At 43.8% G+C, this 18,026-nt stretch overlaps 1 protein-coding gene across 2 annotated transcripts in view; it reads left to right on the forward strand.

Annotated features, from left to right (window-relative positions):
* WNT7B (Wnt family member 7B) overlaps nucleotides 1-18,026 on the forward strand; it is a 128,162-nt gene that overhangs the window by 100,708 nt on the left and 9,428 nt on the right. For both annotated transcript variants that reach the window (XM_077807437.1, XM_077807436.1), the window contains exon 3: nucleotides 15,569-15,840. In XM_077807437.1, the coding sequence (XP_077663563.1) occupies nucleotides 15,569-15,840 (272 nt within the window). The remainder of the gene's footprint in view (nucleotides 1-15,568; nucleotides 15,841-18,026) is intronic.

The following is an 18,026-nucleotide window of genomic DNA, read 5'->3' on the forward strand; positions in this document are numbered from 1 at the left end:
CAATTGTACTGGACCACTAAAAGACACTGCACAGACCTATTCAAGGAACACTAGTGATCTGACCAAAATCCACAATAACAAGGCATTTCAATGTTAGAGCTGCCATTCCATTCTGAGCGCACAGTAGTGTGCCTAGAAACTGCGGTTTAATACTTAAAACTATCCCTAATTCAGCGATCCTTTTAAAAGCTGTTATTATTTAACATGTTTCTACAGAAAGCGCCTAGGTGTGCATGGTGATTTACAAGACAATAAAGACATGACCACTGCCCGAAGGAATTTGTTATCCTGGTTACACATGACATAACATAATACAGAAAAAGATGACATCATGCAAACGGCAGTGAAGAATACATAAAATAAGATTCTGCCCAGTATACATCACTCTCATTTCATTGTTATTGTTTTAATTATTACAATATTTATTTCATTATTTAAATTAAATAAAATTAAAGTTGTCATAGCCAACAGTCCATACAACATGAGCCAATGATAGGGCTAGAGGTCCTAATTAAAATTAATGGGAGTTGACAGTGCTCGGCACCTTGCAAGAATTGGGTCCATAGTGACTCAACTATAATGAAATTCCATTAATGGTAAAGTAGAACAACCAACCTAGACTGTTTTTATTCATGAAGAGCCTGATCCTGCAAGACCTTCACACATGGAACTCCCACTGACTTCAGTGATTTTGTGAGTCTCATTAGCATGGCCCTATTACAGAGCACCAGGGTTTTTAAGGAGACAAGCTGAAAACTAATCTATTGTAAAAAATGGTGTTAAAAGTACTACTGCTGCCCCGAGGCTCTCTGTCAACTTTTGTGATATTAGAACCAGATTTTCCGATTTTTAAATGCTGTTTTCTCCGCTTTTGCTGTGTGAAATGCCCACGGAAAAAAGGGAAGTTCCATGCACAGAGCACTCATGGGACTGTAAGCACTGTTGATCCTGAATGAGTTAGTACATTTATTACTTATTATTATTACAACATTTGGCTTTACATAGTCCCTTTACGAATATCAAAGTGTTTGAGTATGCAGTATTGTTGTAGCCGCGTTCGTCATGGCAGTGGGTGAAACTTCCCCTGGGGGAGGCGAGCTCCTTGTCCTGCCTCTTCGGCCCACACTCCGTACCTGCTCTGCCCCAGGCCCTGCCCCCACCCACTGCTGACTCGCCACTCACCTCTTCACACCACACCCTGAGATCCTCCCTCCTCTCCCCTCCTCCCCCGCCCACCTGCAGCTCACCCACCTGCTGCTCGCTTCCTCACCCCCCGCTGGACCCCCACCACCACCTGCTGTGCAGCTGGCTCGCTGCTCGCCTCCTCATCCTGCTGCTACCCTCCCCCCACACACACACACACCCTCTCCCCTTTTCACCTTAAAGCACTAAACATTCCCCAAGGGAACTGAACAGGCAACAGGTATAGTTCAAGCCAGACAGAGTCTCCTCTGCGTGGCAGGGAGTTCAGTGTATGCCAGTGGTTCTCAGACTTGTGTACTGGTGACCCTTTTCATACAGCAAGCCGCTGAGTGCGACCCCCGCTTATACATTAAAAACACTTTCTTATATATTTAACACCATTATAAATGCTGGAGGCAAAGCGGGGCTTGGAGTGGAGGCTGACAGCTCGCGCCCCCCCATGTAATAACTTCACGACCCGAGGGGTCCCGAGCCCCAGTTTGAGAACCCCTGGTGTATGCTGTATAGAGAGAGAGAAAAAGCCAGACTACCTGTGCCAAACTGAAGCCGAATCTCTCCTTTTGAAAAAGTGCTGGTCATTGACAGCCTGCATCAAGGCAGTAGTTTACTCACCTTTCTTACACAGAATTCCCTGCCAGACTCGTTTACTTAAACTGGGTTTGAATAAAACGACTAGATGAAGAAATAAACTCACAGGCTATGTCAGCTTCTCCTTGAGCCAGGTTAGCAGCTGTTTCTTCTGGGTACTGAGAATAACTGAAGGGTCATCATTTGGAAACTGTTTGTAACCCCAATAACACATTTTCCTACAATATAAAAGCCAGCTGAAAGTGGCCAAAAGCTTCCTGGGCTTTGGCAAATGCCTGTTAAATGGCTTCATTACCACTTTAATGGTTTAAACCCTTTAACAGTTTCAGTGATCTCTGCTACTAGGTCCCTGGAAGGCTTTTTCACTGTGTAAAAAGAAAATGAGGACTTGTGGCACCTCACTGCATCCGATGAAGTGAGCTGTAGCTCACAAAAGCTTATGCTCAAATAAATTTGTTCGTCTCTAAGGTACCACAAGTCCTCCTTTTCTTTTTGCGGATACAGACTAACACGGCTGCTACTCTGAAACCTATCACTGTGTAAAGTTACTCAGGGATCCCCTCTGTGGCAGGGCCTCCTAACTCTCCCCAACTCCCTGTGGCAGGGCCTCCTTCCCCCCCCCCCCCCAACTCCCTGCTTGCATTCTCTCTCTCTCTCTCACACACACACACACCCCATGCCCCACAGTGAGTGCGGGGAGAGGAGAGATGTGACTGGCAGCTGCGGGGACCTCAGAGGGGGGAAGGGGATGGGATGGAGGAGAGGAGGGGAAAGGAGGAAGATTCACTCCAGCAGCAGCAAGCCCTGGGAGCCTCGGGGAAGGGTCAGAGCAGGGAGGGGACATGGCGGTGGCAGGGGGGAACAGGGCCCAGGTGTCAGGTGGCAGAGATGGCTGTGTTAGGGGAGGCAATGCCTCTCCTTTCCTATTATACCCGCCACCCATGGTCCCAGGATATTAGAGAGAGACAAGGTGGGTGAGGTAATATCTTTTATTAAACCAACTTTCGGGAGAGAGAGACAAACTTTCAAGCTTACAATGCCCCAGTTGCCCCAATAAGAACTAGGTGGGTGAAACCAGCCAATCACTACACTCTCAAATGAACGTACACAGGAAAATGATAAAAAAACAAAAGCACCCTATCACCTGTGGGTGAACACTTTTCACAAAGTGATCGCTCTATGTGTGACCTATCAGTCCTCAACGTCAAAGGAAACCTGCTCAACACTTTCAAAAGACAAGTCTTGGTGTTTAAATTAATAAGTTTGCTAGACACTAAAAAATCATGGACTGAACAGAGACACAATATTTATGGCTTATTACAATAACACACTTACAACCCCCCACTCCTCCCCAGTGACTGGATGGGTGTTAAGGGGCCACTTCACCTTGAATGGTCCCTTGAAATATGTGTTAACTAATTATGCTAAAAAATCGGTTCCACCTTGTATTTTGCTGTGACTCTCTGAGTATGTTTCCCAGACCTGAAGAAGAGCTCTGTGTAAGAGAAAAATCTTGTCTCTCACATCAACAGAAGTTGGTCCAATAAAAGATATTACCTTGTCCCTCTCTAAAGTATTTTAAGGCTCACATTTTCTAACTCTCAACATCAGATGTTTCAAGTGGGGAACCAAAAAATTGAGGCATCTCAAATCATTAGTCATTTTCAAAAAGGTAGTTGTAGAAATATTACGCCCCACAGCAAGTCATTAGTAGAGCCAGGAATAGAAGCCACACAGGAGTCTCTCCCTGTTCCAACTATTACTTCACAAATTATGCTTTAAAAGTATTAACAGCATTGTAAAAACACAGCAGAGTGTGACTGGGACACTCTGCACAGACTGTTCTCAATAGTACAATGCATTTGGAATCTTTCCTCTTACACTTTAGGCACTGTATATTATTTGAGTCATGGACCCTTTCATTCATTTAAACGAGTGCTTAGCACCATGTTTTGATAAACCTTTGACAAAGAAAAGTGGCAGTGCTCTTTGGATCAAAACTTTGCATTGCAAATTACCTCTATTGTAGGAATGAAACATAGGTTGTTTCAATAGCAATTGTGAAAAGCACCCCAAGATTAGAAAATGATCATGAACTTGGAAAAGTACTCAGTAAATGTGAAAAAACAGGCATAAAAAGCAAGTTCTTACAGTGGACATACTTCCAAGAGTACCTATAAATAGTGAAAGCAAGGGGCTGCAGGAAGAGAAGTGTGAAGTAAATATTACCTATATATTACCCATTTTTAAAAGAAAGCCTGACAAACCCAAATGAGCAACACAAAATTACCCAATTTTACAAGAACTTGAGAGAATAATTCTAGATGGCTGGCCAACAGAAAAACCCAGCACCTCCAAGCATAAAAAAGTGTTGGGACTCTAGAGATGAAAATGCTGCATAGGATGCAATTCTGTACATAGGACATCATGTCATAATAATACACAGCCTCAGGTTTGAACTACTAAGCATAATTCGCAGTGCCCACCCATGCATGAAATCTGCAATCAATACAAGGAACAGAATGCAAAAGACCCACTGAAACCACATGAAACTCTGACTGCATTTTGTCCAAAGTCAGGGCAGATTTATTTGAAACAAACAGGAAACAGTCTCCAAGGACTACTACTGATATATATATGTTTTTAACTTCAGCTGTTGCATATCAAGTATCAAAATTTGCATGACACAGGATTCAAGATAAGTTACTCACAGATGTTGGACTGCATTTTCAAGTGGCTCATTATAGCAAATCTTTTTGACATATCAGTTCAAGCACACCACACTTCAAGTCCTTACCATGCACAGTCAAGTAAGTGAACAGCAAAAGTAGTGCAATGTAACACACACCTTGACTAGAGAAGTGCCTGATATATTCAAGAGATCCATATTTAGCATGCCTAAAACGTCACTTGACACCTCAGAATGCCTTATTAAGATCACCAGCTCCAAAGTTCTTGGGCAAAAGATCAAATTCTTAATATCATCATCTAAAAGATTTTCTGAAACAGAGTATGTCTACACTGGAGTTGGGGGTATAATTTTCAGTTTAGGTACACACACATGCTAGCTCAATGAGAGCTAGTGCGCTAAAAAAAAGCAGTGTAAATATGACTGCATGGGAGGAGCAATGGGCTAGTCCTCTTGAGTACTATCCCATCTGAAATCCATGACACAGACTTGGGGTGGTTAGCCCTTTCTGCTTCTCTCACTGCCCTGACTACACTGCTAATTTTAGCCCGAGTTGGAAATTACACCTTCAAGTGTGTTGACATACCTGCAGACAATTAACACTGAAGTAGTTTTTAAAAGACTATATGCCAGGAAACTGGAAAAAAATAAATACTGAAACAAAAATGTCAAACAGTTACTCCATATTGCAACTGGGAGAGAATATTAGATTTCAAACAGAAAGTGTCTGTCCAGGTAACATCTATACAATCCCACATCAAGTTCATGTGTTGTGTTAAAGGTAAGCTCTATAGGACATGGTGCACTGACAGGAGTAACACATGCTCACCCAGTCACTGACAATGAAAAACACCAGGAGCGGCAAACAAGCTCCAGATGGCAGGTCTGTCTGAGAACAAGTTTCCATATGATCAGAACTCCATTGAGGTTCAGAGTTAGTGGTTATTGACAGATATATAATAAGAGGCAAAATAATCCTCTCTTCTGTCAGGAAGTTTGGGGTCACCTATCTTGACCTTCACTGTAGAGGTCTCCCTTTGTGTGTTTTGTTAGTTGGCAGTATTCATTTGTAATTGTAGGGCTTTTTTCAGTTCAAGTTCTAGTTCATTTGATGTGATTGCTTTTTAGAAAGGGAAGGTGTAACAGCAATCATGGGATTCAGTGGATACTGACTTGTGACAGGGGTATAACCTTTGTAAACTTGACCCTGGTCATATGACCCTTGTCATAAAGTGGCATGAGGACTGTTGAGTGGCTTTGATCTTCCTCTTAGAGATCCAATGTGCACCCTTAATTCAACTGCTCTTCACTTGATCACAAGTCAGGCATCCTGAAATTAACACTTAAACAGGTTAGTCTTCTACAAGTCTATATAGAGCACTATCTGGCTTTTGAACAGAATAAAGAATATGTATATATTCTGCTGACTCAAACTGGTTATATAGTACTTACCATGTTGAGTTATTTGGCTGTTGTGTAGCTGTTTCCCTTAACCTTGGTTCTAAAGCAGAAGTGGGCAAACTACTGCCTGCGGGACCATCCTGCCTGGCCCCTGAGCTCCTGGCCCAGGACACTCGCCCCTGGCCCCTCCCCCGATGTTCCCCTCTCCCCCCAGCCTCAGCCCACTGCACTGCTGGAGCAGTGCTCTGGGCTGTGAGCTCCTGGGGTAGCACAGCTGCAGAGCTGTGGCCTGACCCGGTGCTCTGTGCTGCGCGACTGCCTGTCCTGGTGCAGCTGCACCGCCAGCCACCAGTGCTCCAGGCAGCGTGGTAAGGGGCCGGGGGCAGGGAAGTGGAGAGAGGGCAGGGGAGCTCAGGGGCTGGTCGTGGCCGGGATGTGGATAGGGGTCAGGGCGGTCAGAGGGTGGGGAACGGGGGGGGGGGGGGGTTGAGTGGAGGCAGGGGTCATGGGGGGCAGTCAGGGGCGGAGGTTCCGGGGGGGGTCACGGGACAGGGACAGGGAGCAGGAAGGGTGGGTGGGGCAGAGGTCCCAGAGGGGCAGTCAGGAGGGAGGGGGGGGGGTTGGATGGTGTGGCAGGGTGCAGTTAGGGACAAGGGGTCCGGAGGCAGTCAGGGGACAGAGAGCAGGGGTGTGGATGGGGCAGCGGTCCCCGGGGGGGCCGTCAGGGAACAGGGTGGGTTGGATGGGGCAGGAGTCCCTGGGGGCCTATCGGGGGCGTCGGATAAGGGCGGGGGCCGGGCCACGCCTGGCTGTTTGGGGAGACACAGCCTCTGCTAACCAGCCCTCCATACAATTTCAGAAACCTGATGCAGCCCTCAGGCCAAAAAGTTTGCCCGCCTGTTCTAAAGTCACATTCAGACCATATTGTGGTTGACTGTGGTGATATAGCACATGTTCATAGAGAAAAGGGGGAACATGGTCTAAGGGGATATATTATTATCCCTCTCTTTTTCCTAATTTTTTGAGGTTAGAAGGTGAAGTTTGCTAAAAGTTATTCAGAGGCAGCTAGAAATTCCTTAAAGCCTGAAAATGCTTTAATCATTTAATTACTGAAGTTAGAGTTGTAGGTACCAAATAGCAACCATAAAGAAACTCTATCCATCCTTGTGTCAATCTTTTAGATTAAAATACTGCTGAATTAGAATCATAGAATCATAGAATATCAGGGTTGGAAGGGACCCCTGAAGGTCATCTAGTCCAACCCCCTGCTCGAAGCAGGACCAATTCCCAGTTAAATCATCCCAGCCAGGGCTTTGTCAAGCCTGACCTTAAAAACTTCCAAGGAAGGAGATTCCACCACCTCCCTAGGCAACGCATTCCAGTGATTCACCACCCTCTTAGTGAAAAAGTTTTTCCTAATATCCAATCTAAACCTCCCCCACTGCAACTTGAGACCATTACTCCTCGTTCTGTCATCTGCTACCATTGAGAACAGTCTAGAGCCATCCTCTTTGGAACCCCCTTTCAGGTAGTTGAAAGCAGCTATCAAATCCCCCCTCATTCTTCTCTTCTGCAGGCTAAACAATCCCAGCTCCCTCAGCCTCTCCTCATAAGTCATGTGTTCTAGACCCCTAATCATTTTTGTTGCCCTTCGCTGGACTCTCTCCAATTTATCCACATCCTTCTTGTAGTGTGGGGCCCAAAACTGGACACAGTACTCCAGATGAGGCCTCACCAATGTCGAATAGAGGGGGATGATCACGTCCCTCGATCTGCTCGCTATGCCCCTACTTATACATCCCAAAATGCCATTGGCCTTCTTGGCAACAAGGGCACACTGCTGACTCATATCCAGCTTCTCGTCCACTGTCACCCCTAGGTCCTTTTCCGCAGAACTGCTGCCTAGCCATTCAGTCCCTAGTCTGTAGCGGTGCATTGGATTCTTCCGTCCTAAGTGCAGGACCCTGCACTTATCCTTATTGAACCTCATCAGATTTCTTTTGGCCCAATCCTCCAATTTATCTAGGTCCTTCTGTATCCTATCCCTCCCCTCCAGCGTATCTACCACACCTCCCAGTTTAGTATCGTCCGCAAATTTGCTGAGAGTGCAATCCACACCATCCTCCAGATCATTTATGAAGATATTGAACAAAACCGGCCCCAGGACCGACCCCTGGGGCACTCCACTTGACACCGGCTGCCAACTAGACATGGAGCCATTGATCACTACCCGTTGAGCCCGACAATCTAGCCAGCTTTCTACCCACCTTATAGTGCATTAGTCCTATTTATAAACTACTGAAAATAAAAGGAGACAAAAAGACCTGATACAGAACCAATTAAAGACAGTGGAAAGATGATTTAGTTGGGGATTGGTCCTGTTTTGAGCAGGGGGTTGGACTACATGACCTCCTGAGGTCCCTTCCAACCCTGATATTCTATGATTCTATAACTACCATTGACTTCTGTGATCTTTGGATCAAGCTCAAAGAAAGAAATTTTTAATATTCTCTCTCAAAATTTCCAAAGTGCTCTTCAAAATGGTAAATAAAACATCAACCATAACATTATGAAATGCACTCAAAGATCTCCATCCATCCCTTCCTCGGGTGCTGTTTAATTTTAGTTTAGTTTTTTAGATATATCCATTGCCCATAAGAAATTACACAGGATTCTTCTTTGGCCTTCATCTGGCAGGGAAGACGTTTGCAAAAGGATAGGTTGTGCAATAAAATCAGCCTTCTACCCAGGTCTAGTACTGCATCCAATTGACTTTAACAGGAATGTACCATTGCATTGTAGATTACACAAGTATATTTTGAAATTAATTTTGTTTAGTAACATTGTCCTGTTAGTATAATATGTATACATAGGCTTGGAAGGATTTGATTTTTGTGAGTGAATGTCGGTAAAAATGGATTTCAGCATGCACATGTGATGCTAACAGACCCCGGCCATTGGGATCAAACCTGGGACCTCCAGAGCTTAGCGCATGAGCCTCTACTGCATGAGCTAAAAGCTATATGGCTGTTAGCTAAGGCTGTAGAGCAGACTCATTAATCTCTCTCTAAGTGGTCTCAGTGCCACTACATGGGACAGAACACTACACCCAGGAGGTGTGTGGGTTATACACACACACAAACCAGCAAAAATATATAATATATATATATATTTCCATTGACAATATTTTAAATGTATGGATAGGCAAAGTAAGAAAAATGCAGCCTGAGAACTTTTTAGGGTTTGATTTAAGAATGTTTGTGTATTTTGACAAGTGATGTTGACAACTTGCAGTTTAATGGTTATGAAGCTTTAACTTTTTGAATCTCAACAGGTACGATCATAAAATAATTATTTTCTGGCATCCTCCCATAGCCTGGTCCCCATAATGTCCCACAAATGTGAAAAATTTAAAAGATAAAAATTTGAAAAATGCTTAAACCCCAGAATTTTGCGGCTCTAAAAAATTGCTTTAAAAAATAAACAGAGATATTCGCCATCAAAATTATAAATAAAAAAAAAGTAAAAATTGAATTCTACCGAGCTTACGTACACACCTCTTCTAACATGGTTAATCCAACTTTAATGAAATTACTAGCTAAAAAGTGTACATCACATAGTCTAATACTTCAAGTTAAAATAACTTATTTTCAGTGGCATTCAGATGAAACAAATCTCTGAATGCTGTACGAAATAAAAATATTTAGGAAAAAAAGTACTGACACCGCTTAGAGAGATTAATGAGTCTGCTCTACAGCCTTAGTTAACAGTTACAGCAGCCTGTAACTCTGAAACAGCTAAACTCAAAACCCTGCAGCCACAGGTGAATGATCAAAATATCTATTTAGTATATATGAGCCTTTGCTGAGAGTGCTTTTACTGTGACAATATGCTGCGATGTATATGTACACTCAAATGCAGTAAACTATAGCAATTATTGAACTTGTAATAATTCCACAGTGGACCATACTAACCTTAATGCTACATTAGCAGTCTACAGCGTAGCAGCCGTGTTAGTCTGTATCCGCAAAAAGAAAAGGAGGATTTGTGGCATCTTAGAGACAACGAATTTATTTGAGCATAAACTTTCATGAGCTACAGCTATCCGATGAAGTGAGCTGTAGCTCACGAAAGCTTATGCTCATATAAATTTGTTAGTCTCTAAGGTGCCACAAGTCCTCCTTTTCTATTAGCAATCTAAAAATTAGTCAGAAATTACATAAATTAGATGTGGACTATAGGCTGGTCCAAGATTCCAACATAGAATAGACAGACTGTTTTCACCCCACCTGCCAGAAATAGTTGGCTGTGGATTGATCCTACATCCCTACCCTGTCTGATCAGGATTTACTTATGTTAACGGGGAACTGAAGTCTTATCAGGCTTTGTTTCCTAAAATCATTTGAAAGTAAGAAGATAGTGTGTTATATTTGCAATTTTTTAATTGTACTTTTTTAAAAATCTGCAGTTAGAATGCAAATGTTGGTAGATGTGCACACACAAATGGTATTGACCCAATGTGGAAATCTGACATGCCCTGGTAAATTGCAAGAGGTACCCACCTCCTATTGCCTTTGCTTAAAAAGATTAAATTCATTTTAGGTTGTGCTGAGGGACATGTTCTAGCTGAGCTATCAGATAACACCATTTCCATTTGCATTTTATGTTTTCAAAATTCAATTAGGAATTGGATTTTCTTCCTTGACACCAGACAAAGCATTTTTTTAAACCTTGTTTTAGTTGAAAGTGATGGTACTCAAGGGTAACAACCATTATTTAAAGTCGAATTGGTGGGCATATAACTTGATTAAGAGTTATGGGGTGGGGGGGGCGAGGGGTTGGGACAGTCTAACCAAAGTATTAATGAGATGACCTTATTGTTATTCTCTGATTTACATTTTATAATAAAAGATTATTGATGATCACAAGAGCTGAGAAGGTTGCTAACGTGCTGACTTAAACTAATGTTCAAGATGAGGTTCACAATATCTTCTGTTTCAAAAATCTTATGTGGTTGCCAACCTTCCCAGATTAGCCATGAGTTTCCCGGAATGGGCCTCAATCTCCTGATTGGCTCCTGAAGCCAATCTGGGAGATTTAGGCCCCTAAAAGTCCAGTGGGTGGTATAGTGAGACTAAGGCAGGTTCCCTAGCTGCCCTGGATCCGCACGGCTCCCAGAAGCAGCCAGCAAGTCCCTCTAGCTCCTAGGTGCAGGGGCAACCAGGGGGGTCTCTGCGCACTGCCCTGCCCCGAGCACTGACTCTGCAGCTCACATTGGCCAGGAACCGCAGGGGCTACGGGGGCGGTGCCTGCAGGCAGAGGCAGCGCGCAGAGCTGCCTGGCCACCCCTGAGCCTAGGAGCCAGACATGCTGGCTGCTTTCCGGGAGCCGCCCCGCAACCCCCTGTCCGTGCCCCAACCACCTGCCCCAGCCCTGATCCCCCCGCACAGCTAAACTCCCTCTCAGAGCCTGCACCCCTCCCACACCCTAACCCCCTGCCCCAGGCTCAGCCAGGAACCCCCTCCCACACTGTGAATCCCTTGGCTCCACCTCCAGCCCAGAGCCCAAACCCTCTCCTGCACCCCAACCCCCTGCTCCAGCCCAATGAAAGTGAGCGAGGGCGGGGGAAAGCGAGTGACAGAGGAAGTGGGGATGGAGTGAGTGGAGGGCGGGGCCTCAGATAAGGGGCAGGGCAGGGGGCATGGCAAGGGTGTTTGGGTTTGTGCGATTATACAGTTGGCAACCCTAGGCTCTTACCATGGCTAGGCTGTGGCCCCCCAGCCGGAGCAAGATCCAAGTAAAACCTGCGCTCAGGCAGCTGTGGGGAGCCGCGGACCCTCCTGCCCTGGAGTGGGTAGGGAAGGCCATGAGGCAGAGACACAGGCTGGGGGCTGCAGGTAGAAGGTCAGTGGTACCCCACAGCTGGCCGGGCTACAGCTGCCAGCCTGGCCGGGAGGGACAGGGCCTCTTCTGAAAAGTGGATGGGCCAGGCCTATTCACTTTCAAAAAGTGGGAGGGCCATGGCTCCTTACCCCCCTCCCCACCCCCATTTCAGCACCCTGCCTCTGCTTTACGTGCTACCGCAATATAATTGATAAATAATAATAAAATTATTTTCTGAATAAGTAAACACTAAAATATCACCCAAGCAGTACTCAAATCCAACACCCTTGGCTTTATAAACCTGGGACACTGCTAAACATCATCTCTAAATGACCCACAGCCTCATTCTCGCTTATTCTGATCTTGAAGATAGGGAAAATCTAACATCTAGTTAAAAAATAGCACATTTTCTTCCTTCTTCCTTTTCAAAAATAAAAATAGATTTGCTTGAAAGGTAAAAAATGGTTTTGGGTTGAGCAAAATTCTGAGATTTTTTTAAAATATATTTGAATTTGTTAAAATAAAACTAAAGGAAATTTTCAAACAAAAAGTAATTTCAAACAAACAAACAAAATCCAAACACTTTGTTTCAAAAATCTCTCAAACAAAATGTTTAGATTTCTTTGGATTTTTTTTCCCAGAAGGGAAAAAAAATTTGGCAAAATCAAAATGAACTAGCAAAATGTTTTGGTACACATAACCCTGCATTTTTTGCTGAAAAAAAGTTTTGATTGAAAAAATTTGCCCAACTCTTCCTCTGTGGGGTATGTATTACCTTCTTCTGGTTACAGATCAGAAAACTGAGGTAGAGAGATGAATTGACTTGCCTTCAGCCACAAAGATGAGTTTACATTTTAGGATCTCCTTGCTAGGCTCCCATGCCTCTCTCTAATACTTATATATTCTGAGATTAGACGGAGGTGGTGGGAGGATTTTCTCTCTACTTTACGACAGGTATCAGAGTAGCAGTCGTGTTAGTCTGTATTCGCAAAAAGAAAAGGAGTACTTGTGGCACCTTAGAGACTAACCAATTTATTTGAGCATAAGCTTTCGTGAGCTACAGCTCACTTCATCGGATACCTAATTATAAATACTCCTTTTCTCTCTGCTTTATGTTGTATCAGAAATCTGGCAATGACTAAAAAGAACCAAATAAACTAAAACAACCCAAAAAACTGAAACCCGCCACAAACATTCAGTTTTCTTCTTATGTTAATTACATTGAGCAAACAATTAAAAGGGGCAAAAACAAATGTAGGACCCCATCATGTATGCTGCTATGTGCCCTTAAACTTCATTGACGTTACCAGGGGTTGTAGGTGCTTTCAGGAAGCTGTGAATGAATAACTGAAATGAATGAATAAACAAAAAAAAAAAATGCACTGTGCGTGTGCTATTTCAGAACCACTAGGAGTGGACTGTTGTAAATCCTAATATGAAAATTAAACAGTTTATGAGATTATTTCTATGTTTCCCCCTGAAGATTTGTTTTGCTTTGTATCTGTTAGGCCAGTCAAAAAGTAACAGGCAAAGCTTTGTGTACGGGCATTCAATCATTTCAGTAACGTGCTGTAAATTCCTCTGCAGTAGCACTATAGGGGTTAGTCACCAAAGAAGGAGGAAAATGATGATGGTAGAAGTTTTGCTGTTCAATGGGAACAGAGAGAAATCAGAGGAAGAAATGTTATAAACAATAATAGGGCAGTACAAAGTGTTCCAATCCAACTCCAAATGAAACCAAGAGAGCATCTTTTGGTGGACTTAATGGAAGTTGGATCAGGCCCTCTTAGAGAAGTAAACACCTGTGAAAAAACCCAGCCCAACTTCCCAGTCAGGCTGTACACCATCCTGCAATCTTCTCTCAACCAGCCCGCATCCCCTAGCACCTCACCCTCCTTGCCATTCCAGCCTGCACAACCCTAGCATCCTTCCCCCATCACACAGGCCTGCATGGTTCCTCTCAGCATCATTCCCTCCCATTTGGTTCCTGCTACACCCCATTCACTGTCTTCATTACATTCATTCCACACACCCACTGAATACTGGAATGGTGCCAGTCAGAATTCTTTGACACATTTTCTGACCAACATATATACACAATGTGTACCTTGGTCCAATGGGATGTGTGCATGGGTCAGTTTACCTGGTCTGGTTATAAGGCCTTCTACCTTGGTTTCTCCTACTTAGCTCCTCAAAAAATGTACACAGACTCAAATGGCTCAAGTGTATCCACTTCCTGGAATCTGGTTTATTTCACAAAACAGAACAGCTCAGCTCAACTCAAGTCTTCCAGCCCTCTTCCTCAGGCTCACCTGCTCCTCCAACTAGTTTTCACAGCCCTTAAGTCCTCTCAAAACCGAAACCTCCTTCCTAGCCTTACCCAAAACCGTTCCCAGACAAGTCTTCTGCTCCTGCTCCCTGCAGGTATCTCCCACCAGATGTTCTACCTGGCTGGTCCAGAGTCCCTTTTCTGACCTCAAGTTTCCCTCATCTGTCTGGGCCAGCTCTCTCTTAAAGGACGCCTCATCACCAGGTTGCCATCACATGATGCTTGGTCACCTGACATAGCTGCAAGTCAAGGTCTTGAAATGTAGTGCAGGGATGCATGGATGCACTCCAGGCCTGTTATAAGATGCAACTGAGGACCATTTTGTCTAAGTATTGGGATTTTAATGGGATTTTAAATCATGGATGTCCTTGCTTTCCTGGATAGGTCTTGCAATTTTCATGTTATTTTAATTTAACTCTCGTCATCTGTATATTTTTGCTTTTCAGTGTCCGCTGAAGTGATGAGGCCTCTTTTCATATATTGAGTTTCAAGAGACATAATCACCTAATTAGGACAAATAATGATACCACGAACGCCATTTCTAAATTTTGTGAGGATTAAGACAGTATTTGCACTACAGCACGTCAGCGATTTCAAAGTATTTTTTTACACGGCCCCTATTGAAATCAATCTACTATGTATCTAGTGCTCCAAAATGCCAGTAGTTCCATAACACACTGCACCAAGGTCCAACAGAATTTGGATTCAGAGGATTGGTGGCGAAAGGCTGCAGCTTTACTAAGACAAAATTCACAGTAAATAAAAGTCAGCAACAATAGACATAGAACAACAGACCATCCAGCTTCCAGAAAAACCTCAGCTCTAAAATCTACATCTCAGGTTATAATCTATATTTAACATCACTGACCAACTCTACCTTCACCTAATAAGGATGTATGGACAGCCTTCTCCACTTGAGTCCTATCCTCTTGTCATGACACACTCTCCACCTTACTGGGCAAGGTATTTTTAAGCCTTCACAATGTACTACTTTCCCAGCATGCTGGGAATTAGCGGCAGCTCTTCTCTTCCTATAAACATCCCCAGCAATGACTGGCCTGCAACCCACTTGAAATCTGCACAACCTCCATGGCCTCCTCTCAGTGAACAAACCTGGGATAAACAACATTTATGATCCTGGTGAAATACTTTAACAAATTATCTTGCCTCGAGCAGTGCAGCCCCCACTGGCCAAACCCACTGCCAAAGGTACCTCAATCTAACATAGGCAAACAGGACCGTTATATGGGTGGGACCTGTACGGTCCGGGGACAGTATGTGGGCAACTAGTCACTAGACCCCAGTTCAGCAAAACACTTAAAACATATACATAATTTTTAAGAAGGAAGAGTATAGGCTACTGACAATGCTACCCTCCTGCTTCTGAATTAATGTATTGCTGTACATAATGTATGTACTTTGTAGTAAGACACTGCCTTCTTCCAAACCCATTAGCTGTTGATTTCTCTCCACAGGAAGCAGGGAAGCAGCATTCACCTATGCCATTACCGCTGCTGGGGTTGCACATGCTGTCACTGCTGCCTGCAGCCAGGGCAACCTCAGCAACTGTGGCTGTGACCGAGAGAAACAGGGCTACTACAACCAGGAGGAGGGCTGGAAATGGGGAGGCTGCTCTGCGGATATCAGATACGGCATTGAATTCTCCAGGAAGTTTGTTGATGCCCGAGAAATCAAAAAGAATGCACGGAGGCTGATGAACTTGCACAACAATGAGGCTGGAAGAAAGGTATTCTAGACGGGGAGGGGATGGGATAACATGCTCTCCGGAGGGTGGGGAGGTCCTTTTAATTTGCAACTGAACTTAAGTGGGGCTGGTTATAGCGAGCAATGCCCCCAGTCTTCACCCTCCTTTAAGATTGTCATTCTGCACCCATCTCAAAGTTATCTGATCGTGTTTAATGCCTATATTTGTTTTATAGATTCAGAAATGAGTTTATATCAAAGCTCCATTAACTACTCCACAGTTTATGTGCCTTTAACCATTTCTACTTCTTTAGGCCCCCTTCCAAGCTCTCTTGAAATTAGGCATGATCTTGCAGGAATTGTCATTGGTGGTGCTAAATCTTTGCATTTTCTCTCCTTGGAAAAAAGCTAGCAAAAGGTAAAGGAGATTGCGGTGGGACATAGAAAGATTTCTATGTTGCTGAACTCCAACAGCTCCAGTTGTTACTCATTCCACCCAAAGGCAAAATGCTGCTTCAAGTATGCCTCTAATCAAATACATACTTTCTAGCAAATGCATAACTGTCAATTTCACATTGGAGGAGTGCATATAACCACATGATTGCTAGACAAGTGTTACCTAATCTTTGGAAGAAGACACACACTTAAATGTCTACAATCATGATTTAGCTGCTTGCCAATGAAACAATAAACTTAATGGAATTATGGCCAATTTACGCCAGTTGAAGATCTAACTCCATAGCTTTTAAAAATTAAAACATGCCCTTTTTCATAATACATCACCACACTCAACAGAGATTTTGTTAAAGTCTTTTAAAATGTTTTCAGCCTAAGAAATAAGGGTACTGATTTTCCAAGATGTAGCTTCTGTATGAATTAAATTGTATTATGTATTCTACTACAGGGGTTCTCGACCTTTTTCTTTCTGAGGCCTCGCCAACATGCTATAAAAACTCAATGGTCGACCTGTGCCAAAACAACTGTTTTTCTGCATATAAAAACCAGAGTCAGTGTTAGGGAGTAGCAAGCAGGGCAATTGCCTGGGGCCCCACGAAGCTAAGTTGCTCGGGTTTCGGCTTCAGTTCCAGGTGGCAGGGCTCAGGGCCCCAGCAGGTCTAATGCTGGCCCTGCTTGGAGGACCCCGATGCCTGCTCACGGACCCACAGAGGGCCACGGACCCCTGGTTGAGAACCACTGTTGTACTGTACAGAAAGAGAATTTCAGTCTATCACAGACCAGAAAAAAATATCAGACATTATTCCTTACAAATTTCCTTCCCTAAACAGCTGTGTGTTTTTGCTGTGTGCTGCGCACTAGTTGTTGTATTCCATCCCAGAGATGGCTCATTTTTGATGGAGGCTGAAGCAATTCCTGTACATTCTGTATTTTGAAAGACATAATAGCACTCAATCCATGCAAAAAACTCTCAGGGGTTGCAATGGGAGCTCTGTACAAAAGCTGAGGGCAGAATATGGCTGTAGTTTGTAAAATGCATTGAAATCAAAGGCGTTATATAAATGAAAGAAAAAGAAAGAGAAAATGGAGCGATGATCCAGAGTGCTGGAATGGAAGCCAGGAATTCCTGAACAGGGGAGCACTGGACATTTTTATGCCATAGGTGGAATGTGGGAGGCAAATCACCTGGGGTGCATGATGGAAGGTATCCTTAAAAAGGGTAGATCTCTATACGTGAAAGTTGTCCTGACTGGCAAGTGTGGGGAGGGAGGGCAGCCAGGACATGGCTCCTGGCACAACTGGTGCTGCTAGTCTGGAACTGGTTGTCTCTTTTCTTTGCTTCAGCACTTAATGTATCTCGGAAGACATTTATTGGGTTGTACACCCAGAATAATAAAGCTAGTCACTGAATTTCTGAAGTAAAGTACTTACTTATATTATAGTATTGTCGAGAGTCTCCAACTGATATCAGGGTCCCATTGTGCTAGATGCTTTACACACTCATAGTAGACGATCTCTGCCTTGCCAGCTTACAATTTAAATAAACAAGACAGATAAAAGGCGTGAGTGGCAAAGAGCTGAAATGATTTGCTCAAAATTACCTAGTAGGTCATTGCAAGAGCCAGGAACAGAATCCAGTCTACTGCTCTCTTCACTAAACCACACCGCCTGTTCTAATTAAGCAAATAATAATATAAGGTGAAACTTCATAAACAGGAGGAAAGTGACCAAAGAACTTCCTAGATTACCGCGTGAATACTTCTGGAAAGAATT

This window comes from Eretmochelys imbricata, chromosome 1 (assembly GCF_965152235.1).
Source record: "Eretmochelys imbricata isolate rEreImb1 chromosome 1, rEreImb1.hap1, whole genome shotgun sequence".
Lineage (NCBI taxonomy): Eukaryota > Metazoa > Chordata > Testudines > Cheloniidae > Eretmochelys > Eretmochelys imbricata.